Source organism: Macaca nemestrina, chromosome 1, assembly GCF_043159975.1.
Source record: "Macaca nemestrina isolate mMacNem1 chromosome 1, mMacNem.hap1, whole genome shotgun sequence".
Lineage (NCBI taxonomy): Eukaryota > Metazoa > Chordata > Mammalia > Primates > Cercopithecidae > Macaca > Macaca nemestrina.
Window position 1 is genome coordinate 223,865,681 of NC_092125.1, and position 14,828 is coordinate 223,880,508.

The 14,828-nt window shown below is 45.9% G+C and overlaps 1 protein-coding gene across 2 annotated transcripts in view; it reads right to left on the minus strand.

Annotated features, from left to right (window-relative positions):
• Window positions 1-10,129: 10,129 nt before the first annotated feature.
• Window positions 10,130-14,828, minus strand: part of LOC105473131 (ubiquitination factor E4B) — a 146,973-nt gene continuing 142,274 nt past the window's right edge. For both annotated transcript variants that reach the window (XM_071101032.1, XM_071101024.1), the window contains 3 exons: window positions 12,304-12,478; window positions 11,564-11,710; window positions 10,130-11,235 (listed from right to left, as the gene is read on the minus strand). In XM_071101032.1, coding sequence (XP_070957133.1) covers window positions 11,174-11,235; window positions 11,564-11,710; window positions 12,304-12,478 — 384 coding nt within the window. In that variant the 3' untranslated portion in view covers window positions 10,130-11,173. The remainder of the gene's footprint in view (window positions 11,236-11,563; window positions 11,711-12,303; window positions 12,479-14,828) is intronic.

Below are 14,828 nucleotides of genomic sequence, written 5' to 3' on the forward strand. Positions count from 1 at the left end.
GGATCAGTTGAGCCTAGAGTTTGAAGCTGCAGTGAGCTAGGATCGTACCACTGCACTCCAGCTTGGGTGCCAGAGACCCTGCCTGTCTCTAAAAAGAAGAAAATAAAATGAATTTAAATATATTAATAAAATTTATAAAACAGGCAAAAATAGGCCAGGCATGGTGGCTCATGCCTGTAATCCCAGCACTTTGGGAGGCCGAGGTGGGCGGAACACAAGGTCAGGAGATCAAGACCATCCTGGCTAACACAGTGAAACCCCGTCTCTACTAAAAATACAAAAAAATTAGCCAGGCGTGGTGGCGGGCGCCTGTAGTCCCAGCTACTCGGAGGCTGAGGCAGGAGAATGGCGTGAACGTGGGAGGCGGAGCTTGCAGTGAGCCGAGATCGTGCCACTGTATTCCAGCCTGGGCGACAGAGCGAGACTCCGTCTCAGAAAAAATAAATAAATAAATAAATAAATAAATAAATAAATAAATGATAGTGGTTGATAGTGGTTAGAGATGTATATCTATATGACAAAGACATGAAGAAGAGTAAGGAGGTGGTGACCATAGAAAGCAGATAACACACCCCTGCGTGTGGACGTTGGGAGTGTCGCGATAGGAGCAAGCACATGGTGGGCTTCTGGGACACTGGGAGGGTTCCGTTTCTTTGCCGGAGTGGTTATTACCCAAGTATAAGCCTTTTTTTGTTTTTGAGACAGGGTCTTACTCTGTCACCCAGGCTGGAGTGCAATGGTGCAATCTCAGCTTACTGCAACCTCCACTTCCCGGGTTCAAGCAATTCTCTTGCCTCAGCCTCCGGAGTAGCTGGGATTACAGGCGCGCACCACCACACCCTGCAAATTTTTTTGTTTTTAGTAGGGATGGGGTTTCACCATGTTGGCCAGGCTGATCTTGAACTCCTGACCTCAAGTGATCGCCCGCCTCGGCCTCCCAAAGTGCTGGGATAACAGGCGTAAGCCGCTGTGCCTTGCGTATAATAATTTACTGAATTGTATATTCAGTAAATTATGTTTCATTCATTTTGCTGAATAAGTGTTGAAATAGTTTGGATATTTGCCCCCACTGAAATGTCATATTGAAATGTGATCTCGGGCCGGGCGCGGTGGCTCACGCCTGTAATCCCAGCACTTTGGGAGGTCAAGATGGGCGGATCACGAGGTCAGGAGATCGAGACCATCCTGGCTAACACAGTGAAACCCTGTCTCTACTAAAAAAATACAAAAAACTAGCCGGGCGAGGTGGCGGGCGCCTGTAGTCCCAGCTACTCGGGAGGCTGAGGCAGGAGAATGGCGTGAACCCGGGAGGTGGAGCTTGCAGTGAGCTGAGATCCGGCCACTGCACTCCAGCCTGGGCGACAGAGCAAGACTCCGTCTCAAAAAAAAAAAAAAAAAAAGAAAGAAATGTGATCTCCAGTGTTGGAGGTGAGGCTTGGTGGGAGGTGTTGGGCCGTGGAGGGATCTCTGGGGGCTTTGGTGGCTTGGTGCCGTCTCTACTCATGACAGTGAGTGAGTTCTTACCAGATCTGGTTGTTTGAAAGTAAGTGGCACCTCTTCGCACCTTGCTCCTGCTGTTGCTCTGTGAAGTGCCTGCTCCCCCTTCACCACCCGACGTGAGTAAAAGTTCCCTGAGGCCGCCGCGAACACCAAGTGTCTTTTTTGTGGAGATGGAGTTTCACTATGTTGCCCGCGATACAGCAATTTCTGGTCAGAAATCAAAAACAGTGCACTTTCAGGAAGATATCTAAAGATGGGGTCAAAAATGTGACCGCAGGCCAGGCGCAGTGGCTCACTCCTGTAATCTCAGGACTTTGGGAGCCTGAGGCAGGTGGATCGCCTGAGGTCAGGAGTTCAAGACCAATCTGGCCAACATGGCAAAAACCCGTCTCTACTAAAAATACAACAATTAGCCGGCCATGATGGTGTGTGCCTGTAATTCCAGCTACTTGGGAGGCTGAGGCAAGAGAATCGCTTGAACCTGGGAGGTGGAGGTTGACGTGAGCTGAGATCACGCCAGTGCACTCCAGCCTAGGCAACAGAGTGAGACTCAGTCTTGAAAAAAAGGGACTTCAGAATCCTTTGTTAAGACCTCAGAAAGATTTAAGAGTTACATAAGTAATCCAAAATAGAGGAAAGTTTATCCGGAACAGACTTGTGTGGCTGTGATTTCTGCCTAATAGAGCAAACTCCGGGAAGATTCATAGAAAACCAACAACATTTTAAGATAATTGGTCTGGTCAAAGTGCCTCCAGCTTAAATGAAAAGGGACAGGACAGAGAAAGTACAACATGAAAAGTAGCTGGGATTACAGGCGCCTGCCATCATGTCTGGCTAATTTTTTATATTTTTAGTAGGAACAGGCTTTTACCATCTTGGCCAGGCTGGTCTTGAACTCCCGACCTTGTGATCCACCCGCCTCAGCCTCCCAAAGTGCTGGGATTACAGGCGTGAGCCACCACGCCTGGCCTTACTCCAACATATAGATAGATAATTAGATAGATAGGATTTTTTTTTTTTTTTTTTTTTTTGGTAAGCAGGAAACGTATTGAGAAGGCTTAGTTGCAAGCTCAGTTTTGTTTTTTGTTTTATGGAAAAGGAAGAAAAGATTCAGAGAAAAAAAAAGAGCCAAGAGGGCGGAGTTGAGAGGCTTGGTGAACAATTCCTGGGCTGTAGGACTGAACCCTGAACAAGGAACTGGTGACATGTGCCTGGCTGGATTTCAGAATTTTTAATACTATGGACCAGTGACTCCTGTGGGGCACCATTTTCCACCTTTTTGAACAGGATCATCCAGAATGGTTTTCCCATGCCTGTCCCGTCGTTGCATGCATGGTGGGTGGGTGTGTACACAGTGTGTGTGCATGTGGTGTGTATGCACGTGTGTGTGTGCACGTGGCATGTGTGTGTGCATGTCTGTGTAGGTAACTGGTATCTTTCATTAACAGATCTTTAAATTCAGAAGATTAATACTGAAGGAACTACATTCAAAGAATCCCATCTGAGAAGCCTCATCTGCAGCTGGACTTAAGTTCAATGATGAGATGCTGGACTTCAAGCAGATGCCCTAACGGGATGAAGTTTGGGAATGTCACGGGAAGGAAGGAATGCATCGTTTTGTAGATATGAAGAAGGCAAATTGTTGCCAGAGGAGGAATGTGGCAGATCTTATTCGCAAGATGGTCAGAACAACGTCTCCCGTCCCAGAAGCTCTTCTCACAGAGTGATGCTGACCTCCCTCCCAGCATGAGGTGGGTTCTGTATTTCTTCCCCTTCAGTGCGGGCAGGCTTGTGACTGCTGCTGAAGTGACACTATGTGACTTCCAAGTCTAGCCTGTAAGAGGGCAACGCACAGCTTCTGTCAGATCCTCTTGGAAGCTTGCTCTTGGATCTTCCAGAACCGTGGGGAATAAAATCGCTGCTATCGAACCAAGCCACTCCATTTTGGGGTGATTTTGTTATGCAGCAATAAATAACTGATACAACTAGAATAACCAATATATGAAGAGATTAGTTCATTCAACAAATGTATTTGCCAGGCACACTTAAAGGTGCTGAGGATACAGAAAAAAATCTCTGCCCTCCCTGGGCTTACATTCTAGTGGGGGGATGTAGACTGTAAACAAGAAAATAATAGATATAGCATGTTAGAGAGTGATAAATGCCAAGGAGAAAATGCAAAGAAAGGGAATAGCAAGGGATAGCAAGGTTAGGTGAATACATTACATTTTTAAATAGGGTGGACAGGGAAGGACTCACCAAGGTTGTATTTGAGTAAAGATCTAAAGCAAATAAGGGAGTGGCTGACCCCCATGTATATCTGTGGGAAGAGGATTCTTCATAGAGGAAGTAGTCCAGTCCCCTAGCAGAGAGCAATGAGGCCAGGATGGCTGAGTTGTTGGGGTGAGGAAAGAGTTGTAGGAGATGAGATCAGAGAGAATGCCGGGTGAGCATTTTGCCTTCCAAGTTATTATTATTTTTTTTTTGAGACGGAGTTTCCCTCTGTCTCCCAGGCTGGAGTGCAGTGGCGTGATCTCGTTTCACTGCAACCTCTGCCTCCTGGGTTCAAGCAATTCTCCTGCCTCAGCCTCCCAAGTAGCTAGGATTACAGGTGCCCGCCACCATGCCCAGCTAATTTTTTGTAATTTTAGTAGAGACAGGGTTTCACCCTGTTAGCCAGGATGGTCTCAAACTCCTGACTTCAGGTTATCCGCCTGCCTCAACCTCCCAAAGTGCTGGGATTACAGGCAAAAGCCACCACGCCCAGCGCCTTCCAAGTTATTGTAAGGATTTCTTTCCTTTTTATTTTTTCTTTTTCTTTTTTTGTTTTGAGATGGAGTCTCACTCTGTCACCCAGGCTGGAGTGCAGTGGCTAGATCATAGCTCCTTGCATTTGCTGGAGTTCCTACTCCAGCAGCCTTGAATTTCTGGGCTCAGGCGATCCTCCCACCTCAACCTCTGGAAGTGCTGGGACTGCAGGCGCACACCGCCACACCTGGCTTTAGGGTTTTTTTCCAATCCCTTCCTTTCCTTTTCTTTTTCTTTTCTTCTTTTCTTTTCTTTCTTTCTTTTTTTTTTTTTTGAGACAGAATTTTTGCTCTGTTTTGCTCAGGCTGGAGTGCAATGGCACACGATCTCAGGTCACTGCCACCTCTACCTCCCGGATTCAAGCTATTCTGCCTCAGCCTCCCAAGTAGCTGGCACTACAGGCACGTGACACCATGCTCGGCTAATTTTGTATTTTTAGTAGAGACTGGGTTTCACCATGTTGACCAGGCTGGTCTTGAACTCCTGATGTCAGGTGATCCACCCGCCCTGGTCTCCCAAAGTGCTGGGATTGCAGGCGTGCGCCCCTGAGCCCAGCTGAGCAGAGAGATTTCTGGACAGATTGGACGTAGGAGGAGAGCACAACAGCGGAGTCAAGGATGACACCAAGGTTTGTGGCCTGAGCAACTTGGAAGGATGGAGTTGCCATTTACGGTGATGAGGAGACTAAGAGGAGAGGGCATGGGGTGAAGTGTACGGAGTTCAGGTTGGGATATGTAAGTCCGAGGACCTGGTAGTCATCTGAGATGCCCATTGCGTGCAGTACGGGAGAGAAGTGGGGGTTTGAGATATACATTTGGGGTCGACATGAGGGGCTAGGAATGAATGAAAGCTGTGAGACTGACGTTATCTAATCCTTTAAAATGGGGGTTAGGTCTAGAGCTGACCTGAAGGCCGAAGTCCCTTCCAGAACGCTGTGCTCCTTCTCCTTGGGCCTTCTGAGCTATTCTGAACTTGTAGCATTCTGGAACTCTGCCATACAGCAGGAGACGGGAAGAGATGAGGCTGGAAAGGCCAGATGGCCTAGATTCATGTGCCAGTTCCACTACATTATGGTTGTGGAGGGTTAAATTAATTAATACATGTAAAAGTGCTTGCACATAGAATATGCTCATGAAATGCAAATGATCGGGTCGGGCGCGGTGGCTCAAGCCTGTAATCCCAGCACTTTGGGAGGCCGAGACAGGCGGATCAGGAAATCGAGACCATCCTGGCTAACATGGTGAAACCCCGTCTCTACTAAAAAATACAAAAAATTAGCTGGGCGAGGTGGCGGGCGCCTGTAGTCCCAGCTACTCGGGAGGCTGAGGCAGGAGAATGGCGTAAACCCGGGAGGCGGAGCTTGCAGTGAGCTGAGATCCGGCCACTGCACCCCTGCCTGGGCGACAGAACGAGACTCTGTCTTTAAAAAAAAAAAAAAAAAAAGAAATGCAAATGATCATCAGCAACTCAGAATGACTTTCTTCACCAACACTATCTGACACTAGCATCAAGCTCACAGGCTACTCTGTCTCCTTCAATCAAAAACACACCTTGAGGCCTGGAGCGGTGGCTCAGGCCTGTAATCCCAGCACTTTGGGAGGCCGAGGTGGATCACTTGAGGTCAGGAGTTCAAGACCAGCCTGGCCAACATGGCGAAATCCCATCTCTACAAAAAAAAAAAAAACAAAAAAAAAAACCAAAAAAACCCAACCAAACAAACAAATTAGCTGGACATGGTGGCGTGTGCCTGTAGTCCCAGCTACTAGGGAGGCTAAGGCAGGAGAATCGCTTGAACCTGGAAGGTGGAGGTTGCAATGAGCCAAAATCGTGCCACTGCACTCCAGCCTGGGTGTCAGAGAGAGAGACCCCATTTGAAAAAAACCAAAAACCAAAAACAAACAAAAAAATGTACCAGTCAGATGAGGTCTATTCATGTCAGTTTAGCACCCCAACCAAATTGCTTTGAAATTCACTACTTGATGTACCAAATCCAGAGGTTACAAAAACTGAACGGTATGCTCGGCTTTTTTTTCTTTTTTTTTTCTTTTTTTTTTTTTTTTTGAGACAGAGTCTTGCTCTGTTGCCCAGGCTGGGGTGCAGTGGCCGGATCTCAGCTCACTGCAAGCTCCGCCTCCCGGGTTTAGACCATTCTCCTGCCTCAGCCTCCCGAGTAGCTGGGACTACAGGCGCCCGCCACCTCGCCCGGCTAGTTTTTTGTATTTTTTAGTAGAGACGGGGTTTCACCGTGTTAGCCAGGATCGTCTCTCGATCTCCTGACCTCGTGATCCGCCCGTCTCGGCCTCCCAAAGTGCTGGGATTACAGGCTTGAGCCACCGTGCCCGGCCGCTCGGCTTTTTTTTCAAAAGATACTCGATCAACATCTTTTTAAAACCTACACAACAGTGAGTCACAACACAAGGCAGAAGTTATTTTAATCATCTTTCTCTCAAGGATCATTTCTCTTCTGCCAATCTGATTCTCTTACTTGACAATCTTCCTTTTAGCCAAGACCTACTTTTAATATATTTTGGGATTTATTTCAATATCCACAATTAACAGACTGCAGACAAACACAAAACAGCAACTCTTGAGACTCTAAAAATGGAAACCCAACCCATCTTCCCCCTAGAGATAGTACAGGCAGGAGACTGACTGTATCTCTGTCCTATCTGGCAGGTCCTTGAAACCTCTGAATTATTCAAAATGACAGTGCATATGGCGGTATAAAGGAGTATTTTATTACATTCATGGGGACAACTGGAGGATTAAAATAAGAGTTTGGAATCTGGGATGGAGAGGAGACAAGCAGTACACACTGGTGAGATAACACAAACAAAATTAGGCAAGATGCCAGTCAGTATCCTAATTCTAGAGGCACTAAGCTTAGATACGTAAGTTTAGTAAAAAGTAAACCCAATTAAACAGAATCATCTACATGGTGAGAATACAGATTCTTTTTTCTTTTTGCTTATATTGTCTAAAATTTTTACTACCATGAACTTTTTCCTTATTTATTTTATACATACATATATATATACATATATATACACACATACATTTTTTTTTTTTCTTTGAGACAAAGTCTTGCTCTTGTCCCGCAGGCTGGAGTGCAGTGGCGTGATCTTGGCTTACTGCAAGCTTCGCCTCTTGGGTTCAAGTGATTCTCCTGCCTCAGCCGCCCGAGTAACTGGGATTACAGGCGCCTGCCACCACGCCTGGCTAATTTTTGTATTTTTACTTGAGATGGGGTTTCACCATGTTGGCCAGGCTGGTCTAGAACTCCTGACCTCAGGTGATCCACCCGCCTCAGCCTCCCAAAGTGCTGGGATTACAGGCGTGAGCCACCATGCCCGGCCTATATATGTGTGTGTATATATACTATATATATATATATATTTTTTTTTTCTTTTCTTTTTTTTTTTTTTTTTTGAGACAGAGTCTAGCTTTGTCGCCCAGGCTGGAGTGCAGTGGCTGGATCTCAGCTCACTACAAGCTCCGCCTCCCGGGTTCACGCCATTCTCCTGCCTCAGCCTCCCTAGTAGCTGGGACTACAGGCGCCCACCACCTCGCCCAGCTAGTTTTTTGTATTTTTTAGTAGAGATGGGGTTTCACCGTGTTAGCCAGGATGGTTTTGATCTCCTGACCTCGTGATCCGCCTGTCTCGGCCTCCCAAAGTGCTGGAATTACAGGCTTGAGCCACCGCGCCCGGCCTTTTTTTCTTTTTTGAGGTAGAGTCTCGCTCTGTTGCCCAGGCTGGAGTGCAGTGGTGCAATCTCGGCTCACTGCAAGCTCCGCCTCCCAGGTTTACAGCATTCTCTGCCTCAGCCTCCCAAGTAGCTGGGACTACAGGTGCCCGCCACCAGGCCTGGCTAATTTTTGTTTTTGTATTTTTAGTAGAGACGCGGTTTTACCATGTTAGCCAGGATGGTCTCGATCTCCTGACCTCATGATCTGCCCGCCTCGGCCTCCCAAAGTGCTGGGATTACAGGTATGAGCCACTGCACCCAGCCTAATATATGTATTTTTAAAAATAGACACAGAGTCTCACTATATTGCCCAAGCTGGTCTTGAATTCCTTGGTTCAAATGATTCTTCACCTTGGCCTCTCAAAGTGCTGGGATTGCCGGCATGTGCCACCACACCTGGCCAAGTTGTTTAGTTCAAATATGCGCAAGAGAAGCAGACATAGAGACCGAAGGCCTGGGCTCTAGAGCCCAGACACCCGGTTCTTAGCCAAGCAGCCAGGTGATATTGGGCAAGTCACCTACCCTCTCTACATTCCACACACTGATCTATTCTTAAAAAACAGAGATAGGCCGGGAGTGGTGGCTCATGCCTGTAATCCCAGCACTTTGTGAGGCTGAGGCAGGAGGAGTGCCTGAGCCCTGGAGTTCAAGACCAGCCTGGGCAATATAGTGAGACCCTGTCTCTATTTTTTAAAAAAGAAGAGGCTGGGGGCGGTGGCTTACACCTGTAATCCTAGCACTTTGGGAGGCCGAGGCGGGCGGACCATGAGGTCAGGTCAGATCAAGACCATCGTGGCTAACATGGTGAAACTCTTATCTCTACTAAAAATTAAAAAAATTAGCCAGGCGTGGTGGTGGGCGCCTGTAGTCCCAGCTACTCAGGAGGCTGAGGCAGGAGAATGGCGTGAACCTGGGAGGCGGAGCTTGCAGTGAGCTGAGATTGCACCACTGCACTCCAGCCTGGGCAACAAAGCGATACTCAGTCTCAAAAAAAAAAAAATAAATAAAAAATAAATAAGAAGGAAAAAAAGAACCCTAGAATAATAGTCTTGTCTTCCTAGAGGATGAAGCCCTAAATGTTAAGGCCTCGAAGTGCCTGGCATGTAGGGGATGCTGGCTAAGTGCTTGCTATTATTATTGCTATTTGCTGTTATTACATGAGCTGATAGAAATGGTTGCCTAAACTGGAGAGCCTAAGAAAAATGCTAATAAAATGAGTTGGATTTGAGGAAGAATCTTTTTTTTTTTTTTAAGATGGAATCTCCCTCTGTCACCCAGGCTGGAGTGCAGTGGTACAATCTCGGCTCACGGCAACCTCCACCTCCCAGGTTCAAGCAATTCTCCTGTCTCAGCCTCCCGAGTAGATGGGATTACAGGCGCTGCCACTATGCTTGGCTAATTTTTTGTATTTTTAGTAGAGATGGGGTTTCACCATGCTGGCCAGGCTGGTCTCAAACTCCTGACCTCAGGTGATCCACCCGTCTCAGCCTCCCAAAGTGCTGGGATTACAGACGTGAGCCACCGTGCGCGGCCTGAGGAAGAATCTAGGAAGATACTTGAGATAAGGCAGAAGAAACTCGAGAAAGGAGGAAGACTGAATATGACAAAGTTTACCCCCTGAAATCAGCAAACAGCGAAATGAGAACCAAATGTCGCATCGAGACTGACATGAATAAGAAAGTTTTCTTTTAAAAATAGCAGCTCCTAATTGGATCCAGGAAAGATCATTCACCACACGCAGTCATTTGGCTCTTGTTTACCCACCCACCCTGCCCTTTTTTTTTTTTTTCCACAAAAAAAGAAGAGACTCAAAGAAGATTTCTTCTGAATGTGTATCACCATTTATTGTAGTTTGCGTTAGGAATTGAACAGAGGACATTGTCTGTGGAGGAGAAAAAAGGAAAAGAAAAAAGAAAGTATGTTTTTTATAGACTTAATTTCTTCAGAACACTTTATGGTTTCAAATCCTTTTTTACCCCAAAGGAAATTCAAGAATTCAAGTATGTTAAATAGGGAGCGGTAATACAAAAAGTCTGATACTTGTGTGCGCGTGTGGCTGTGTTTGTCTGTGTGTGTTGAAACCGGCAGACATACTCCCACATTCTTGCACCCTCTTTTGCTTTGGTAAGGCCAAACACATCATACAAATGACCCTGCCTCAAACTCACACACCCAAGGGTTGAGGAATTGATTTACCCCCAGAGGATAACTGTGAAGGTTTCGAACTGTCACATAGCATTAAAAAAAAAACAAAAACAAACAAACAAACAAAAAACCCAACCCTCATCTTCCCAAAATACGGTAAGTCACATAAGTCCTGATACACTGACACCCCTAGATTTTGCTGCAGTTGCTCCTCAGGTGCCTAATAGAGGCTTATTACAAGGACCAGAGCAGCAAGATTTTCTTTATTTTGTTTAGAATAAAAAAATTTTAAAGGGACATTTCAAAAGAAAAAAAACTGAAATTCAAATTCTGAAAATATCTTGCCTTTTTTATTAATCATGTCATCTAACACCAATTAAAAAAACAAATATGTGAATATGATATAAAAATACGATCCCAGGATGAACACTTGGTAGCAGGCACAGTTATCTCACAGAATATATGTTTGGTGGGCCGGGGAGAGGGGTTTACTTCTGTTTTTGCTTCTCTTAAAAAAATCCACAGCAGTGCAAGTAGGGTCAGGAAGGGGGAGGGGGGAGAGAAGATTCTTTAGCAGCAAAATGTCCAAGGTTCTCTAATCACAATCAAATCAACGGATATTGGATTAAAAAAAAATTCATGAAGGGATGCTGCCCAGACCCATCAGCCATCACTAAAAGACTTCAGTTGCCCCAAACTGTGACATACGAAGGACGTGCTTTATTACACAAGCAACCATAAAACCTGTCCTTTAAGCTTTTGAGCGTGTTTGTCACTTAAATATATGTACAGGAACCGGGCTCCTCTTCTCATCCGTGTCCTTCCAGCTCTCAGCATTTGCTCGCTCTGGGTGGGCCTGGGTGGTTTGCCACATTTGGCCTCCAACACGTGAATGGCAGCTTTGCTGCAGCCGCTGCTTCTGCTTGCCTCGTTGGCCTTGGCTGTGTCTAGCAGAGGGTGGGCGGCGGAACGGTTTAGTGATCGCTGTTCTGTTTCTCTCTCATCCATGCCTGAATCTGCTCTTTCAGTTCTGGCACTGAGAAAAGAAAAAAAGGAGGATTAATGCCCCAGATGGGAGGGCTCCTCCTGAGAGAGGATGCCTGTCACTCTGTATAGATGGGAAGAAAAGGCCATTCATTCCCTCATTGAGCCGAAGACTGCAGAAGGACTGGGACGAGAGGGAGGGACTGGACGTCTACAGGGAAAAAGGGCCAAGAGTGTTTTGGGTCTTTGCTAGAGTGTCATAAACTAGGTAGTTTCTGCATTTGATAAATTTCCCTTCTGTTTCATCTCCGATATGTGACTTGGGCATTGTCTCTTGGCACTGATGCCAGCGCTGCGCCTTGAACTGCGCCTTCCTCTACCTGGTTCCAGCATGCTCTCTGTCAGCGTCTGCCGGTTGAAGGGGTCCGTGGGGGAGTTGAGCAGGTGCCGCAGGATAATGGAGCGGTCCATGATGGTGCCGGAGGGCAGCCGCACGGGGTCAGTCATGAGGGTGTCCATCAGAGGGTCTGCAGGGACAAAGCAAAGCAAACTCTAATAAGAGAGCCCAAGACTGAAAAAGAAAACAAAGCTCCTTCTACTGGCGAAAAATCTATCCAAAGGAACAGCAATCAAAGGGCCCCTGAGAGGCCCCCAGGTTTAGAAGGAAATCAGCCTTCAATAAAGGCATATACATTGCCTTTTGTAGAGGCGAAGGCACTCTTTTGTCAGCTACTGCTGGGGGAGGGAACAGAGAAGAAAGGGCCTGGGACAGACCCAGCAGCAGGCCCCACAGGCTCCGTGGGGAGGACGGCAGGCTGGAATCCTTTGCCTTAGGACTTCTGGGAATTCTTCTTTGAAAATGTGAATCTCCCCTCGCAAAGGCAGCCCTGCCTTAGAATCTTCAGGGCTGTTCTCTGGCTTTAAGTCAGGCTAACGATGTTTCTTCCTCTCAATTTACAATATGAGCTAAAAATAGGCAAATGTAATTTAAGACAGATTGCCTCAAAAAGCAGCTCTAGCGCACCATTAAAAAATTAATAGCACAGGACGTCCTCTTGTAATGTTATCGATTTCCAGTTAACTCAAAAGAAATCAGCATAAAAACGACGAGTCCACTTGCCTCTGAACTCATCAGGAGCGTCGCTGTAGTCAATTTCTGCGCGTGCATTCTTGGCCACTATCTCCTCCACTTTCTCGGCGAGCAGCTTAAATTTTTCTATCGCTATTGTGGATTTGATCCCTGCCTTCCGCATCTTTGAAATTACTTCTTCAAACAACTCCTTACTGTAGGATCTCTGCAAAGGAGGAATGGCAACGTGAGACGTAAAGGTATGTGAGGTGGAAAAAAGCGAGCTGCAGAAAATATCCAAAGTATAATCCATTTGTGGATTTTTTCCCCCCTTAAGAAGCCCTAAAATTATATATACTTATATATTTTATATATCCCAGTCTTTATGCATTTATAGCCACATAAAAGTATGCACTTTTCATGCTTACAAATGGATAAGGACTGGAATAATATGTGCCAAACTGTACGAGGTCACTCCCTCTGGAGAGGGCTGCGGGCCTGAGGCAGATGGGGTTTTTTTTTTTTTTTTTGAATTTTTACAGCTGGCATGCATTTCTTTTAAAGCTTCAACATTAAAAAGAGAAGGAAAGCTAGTCTATTTCAGTCCTTGGGGGGACACTGTGCCCTGCTAGCTTGTAAGAAGAGGTGAAAATTTCAGCTCTCTTCCACAAAGGTAAGCATGGTAAAAACAATCCACTATTGTTCATACTCTAGATGAGCTTTCTCTTGTTCACTTTTAAGCCTCCTTCAAGCTCATTTTGTTCAGCACAGCACATGTCAGGGGCTCCATGGACGTGAGACCACCCCGGTGAACTGATGAACAGGACCGGGAACAGACACAATTTATGTCCCCAGGAAGGGAAGATGTGGAGTGGAGGACGGGCGCCCACCATGGACCCAGACAAATCTGAACTTGGATTCTGGTCCTACCACCTACCAGCTGTGCGGTCACAGGCAAATGTGAACCCTCCTGAGCCCAGGCTCTTTGAGTGTAAAATGGGCAGAGTAACATCTGCCTCACAAGTGTCTAATTCACAAAAATGACTGCCATGCCAAATAGCAAAGTATGTTGTAGTTTGTATTCATAGTAAAACACATATAGCAGAAACACTGGCCACTAGCTTAGTGATGATATATATTTGTATTGGTATCACCATCGCGAAACAAGTGGCCAGTGTTTTGGCCACATATGTTTTACTATAAATATATATATGTATTTTGAGACAGAGCTTCATTCTGTCGCTCAGGCTGGAGTGCAGGGGTACAATCATGGCTCACTGCAGCCTCAAACTCCTGGGCTCAAGCAATCCTCTCACCTTAGCCACCCAAGTAGCTGCGACTACAGGTGCAAGCCACTGTGCCCAGTTCATTTTAATTTTAATTTTTGAGACGGAGCCTCACTTTATCACCCAGGCTGGAGTGCAGTGGCACGATCTCAGCTCGCTGAAGCCTCCGCCTCCTGGGTTCAAGCGATTTTCCTGCCTCAGCCTCCTGAGTAGCTGGGATTACAGGTGTGCACCACCATGGCTGGCTAATTTTTTTTGTATTTTTAGTAGAGACAGGGTTTTGCCATGTTGGCCAGGCTGGTCTGGAACTCCTGGCCTCAGGTGATCTGCCCACCTTGGCCTCCCAAAGTGCTGGGATTACAGGCGTGAGCCACTGTGCCCGGCCTAAACCTCTTTTCTTTATAAAGTACCCAGCCTTGGATATTTCTGTATAGTGATGCAATGGACTAACACAAGAATATCTGCAAATCATATATCCAATGATATGATATCACCTAGCATCCAGAATACAAAAGAACTCTTCTGGTTGGGCGCGGTGGCTCACGCCTGTAATCCCAGCACTTTGGGAGGCCGAGGCAGGCGGATCATGAGGTCAGGAGATCGAGACCATCCTGGTTAACATGGTGAAACCCCATCTCTACTAAAAATACAAAAAAAATTAGCCAGGCATATGTGTGCACACCTGTAGTCCCAGCTACTTGGGAGGCTGAGGCAAGAGAATTGCTTGAATCTGGGAGGTAGAGGTTGCAGTGAGCCGAGATCATACCAATGCACTCCAGACTGGACAACAGAGGGAGACCCCATCTCAAAAAAAAAAAAAGAAAAAAAAAAAAGAACTCTTCCAACTCAACAACAAAAATACAAACAACCCAATTAAAAAACTGTCAAAGAACATGAATAGACATTGCTCCCAAGAAAACATAAAAATGGCCAGCAAGCACATGAAAAGGTGTCCAATGGTATTTGTAATTAGGGAAATACAAATCAAAACCACAATGAAATACCATGTCACTTCTACTAGCATGAGTATTTAAGAAACAAAAACAAATTAACATGTTTAATTTAAACTTCATGATGGAAAGAATATAAAGCAAACAAAAGAAAAAAAATGAGAAAGAATGGAAACTTAAACCTTATACATTGCCAGTGGGAATGTCAAATGGGCAGCAGCTGTAGAAGACACTCTGGCATCCCTCAAAAAGTTAAACATGGAATTACCACATGACCCAATAATCCCACTCCCAAGTGTATTCCCAAAATAACTGAAAACAGGTGTTTAAATACTTGTAC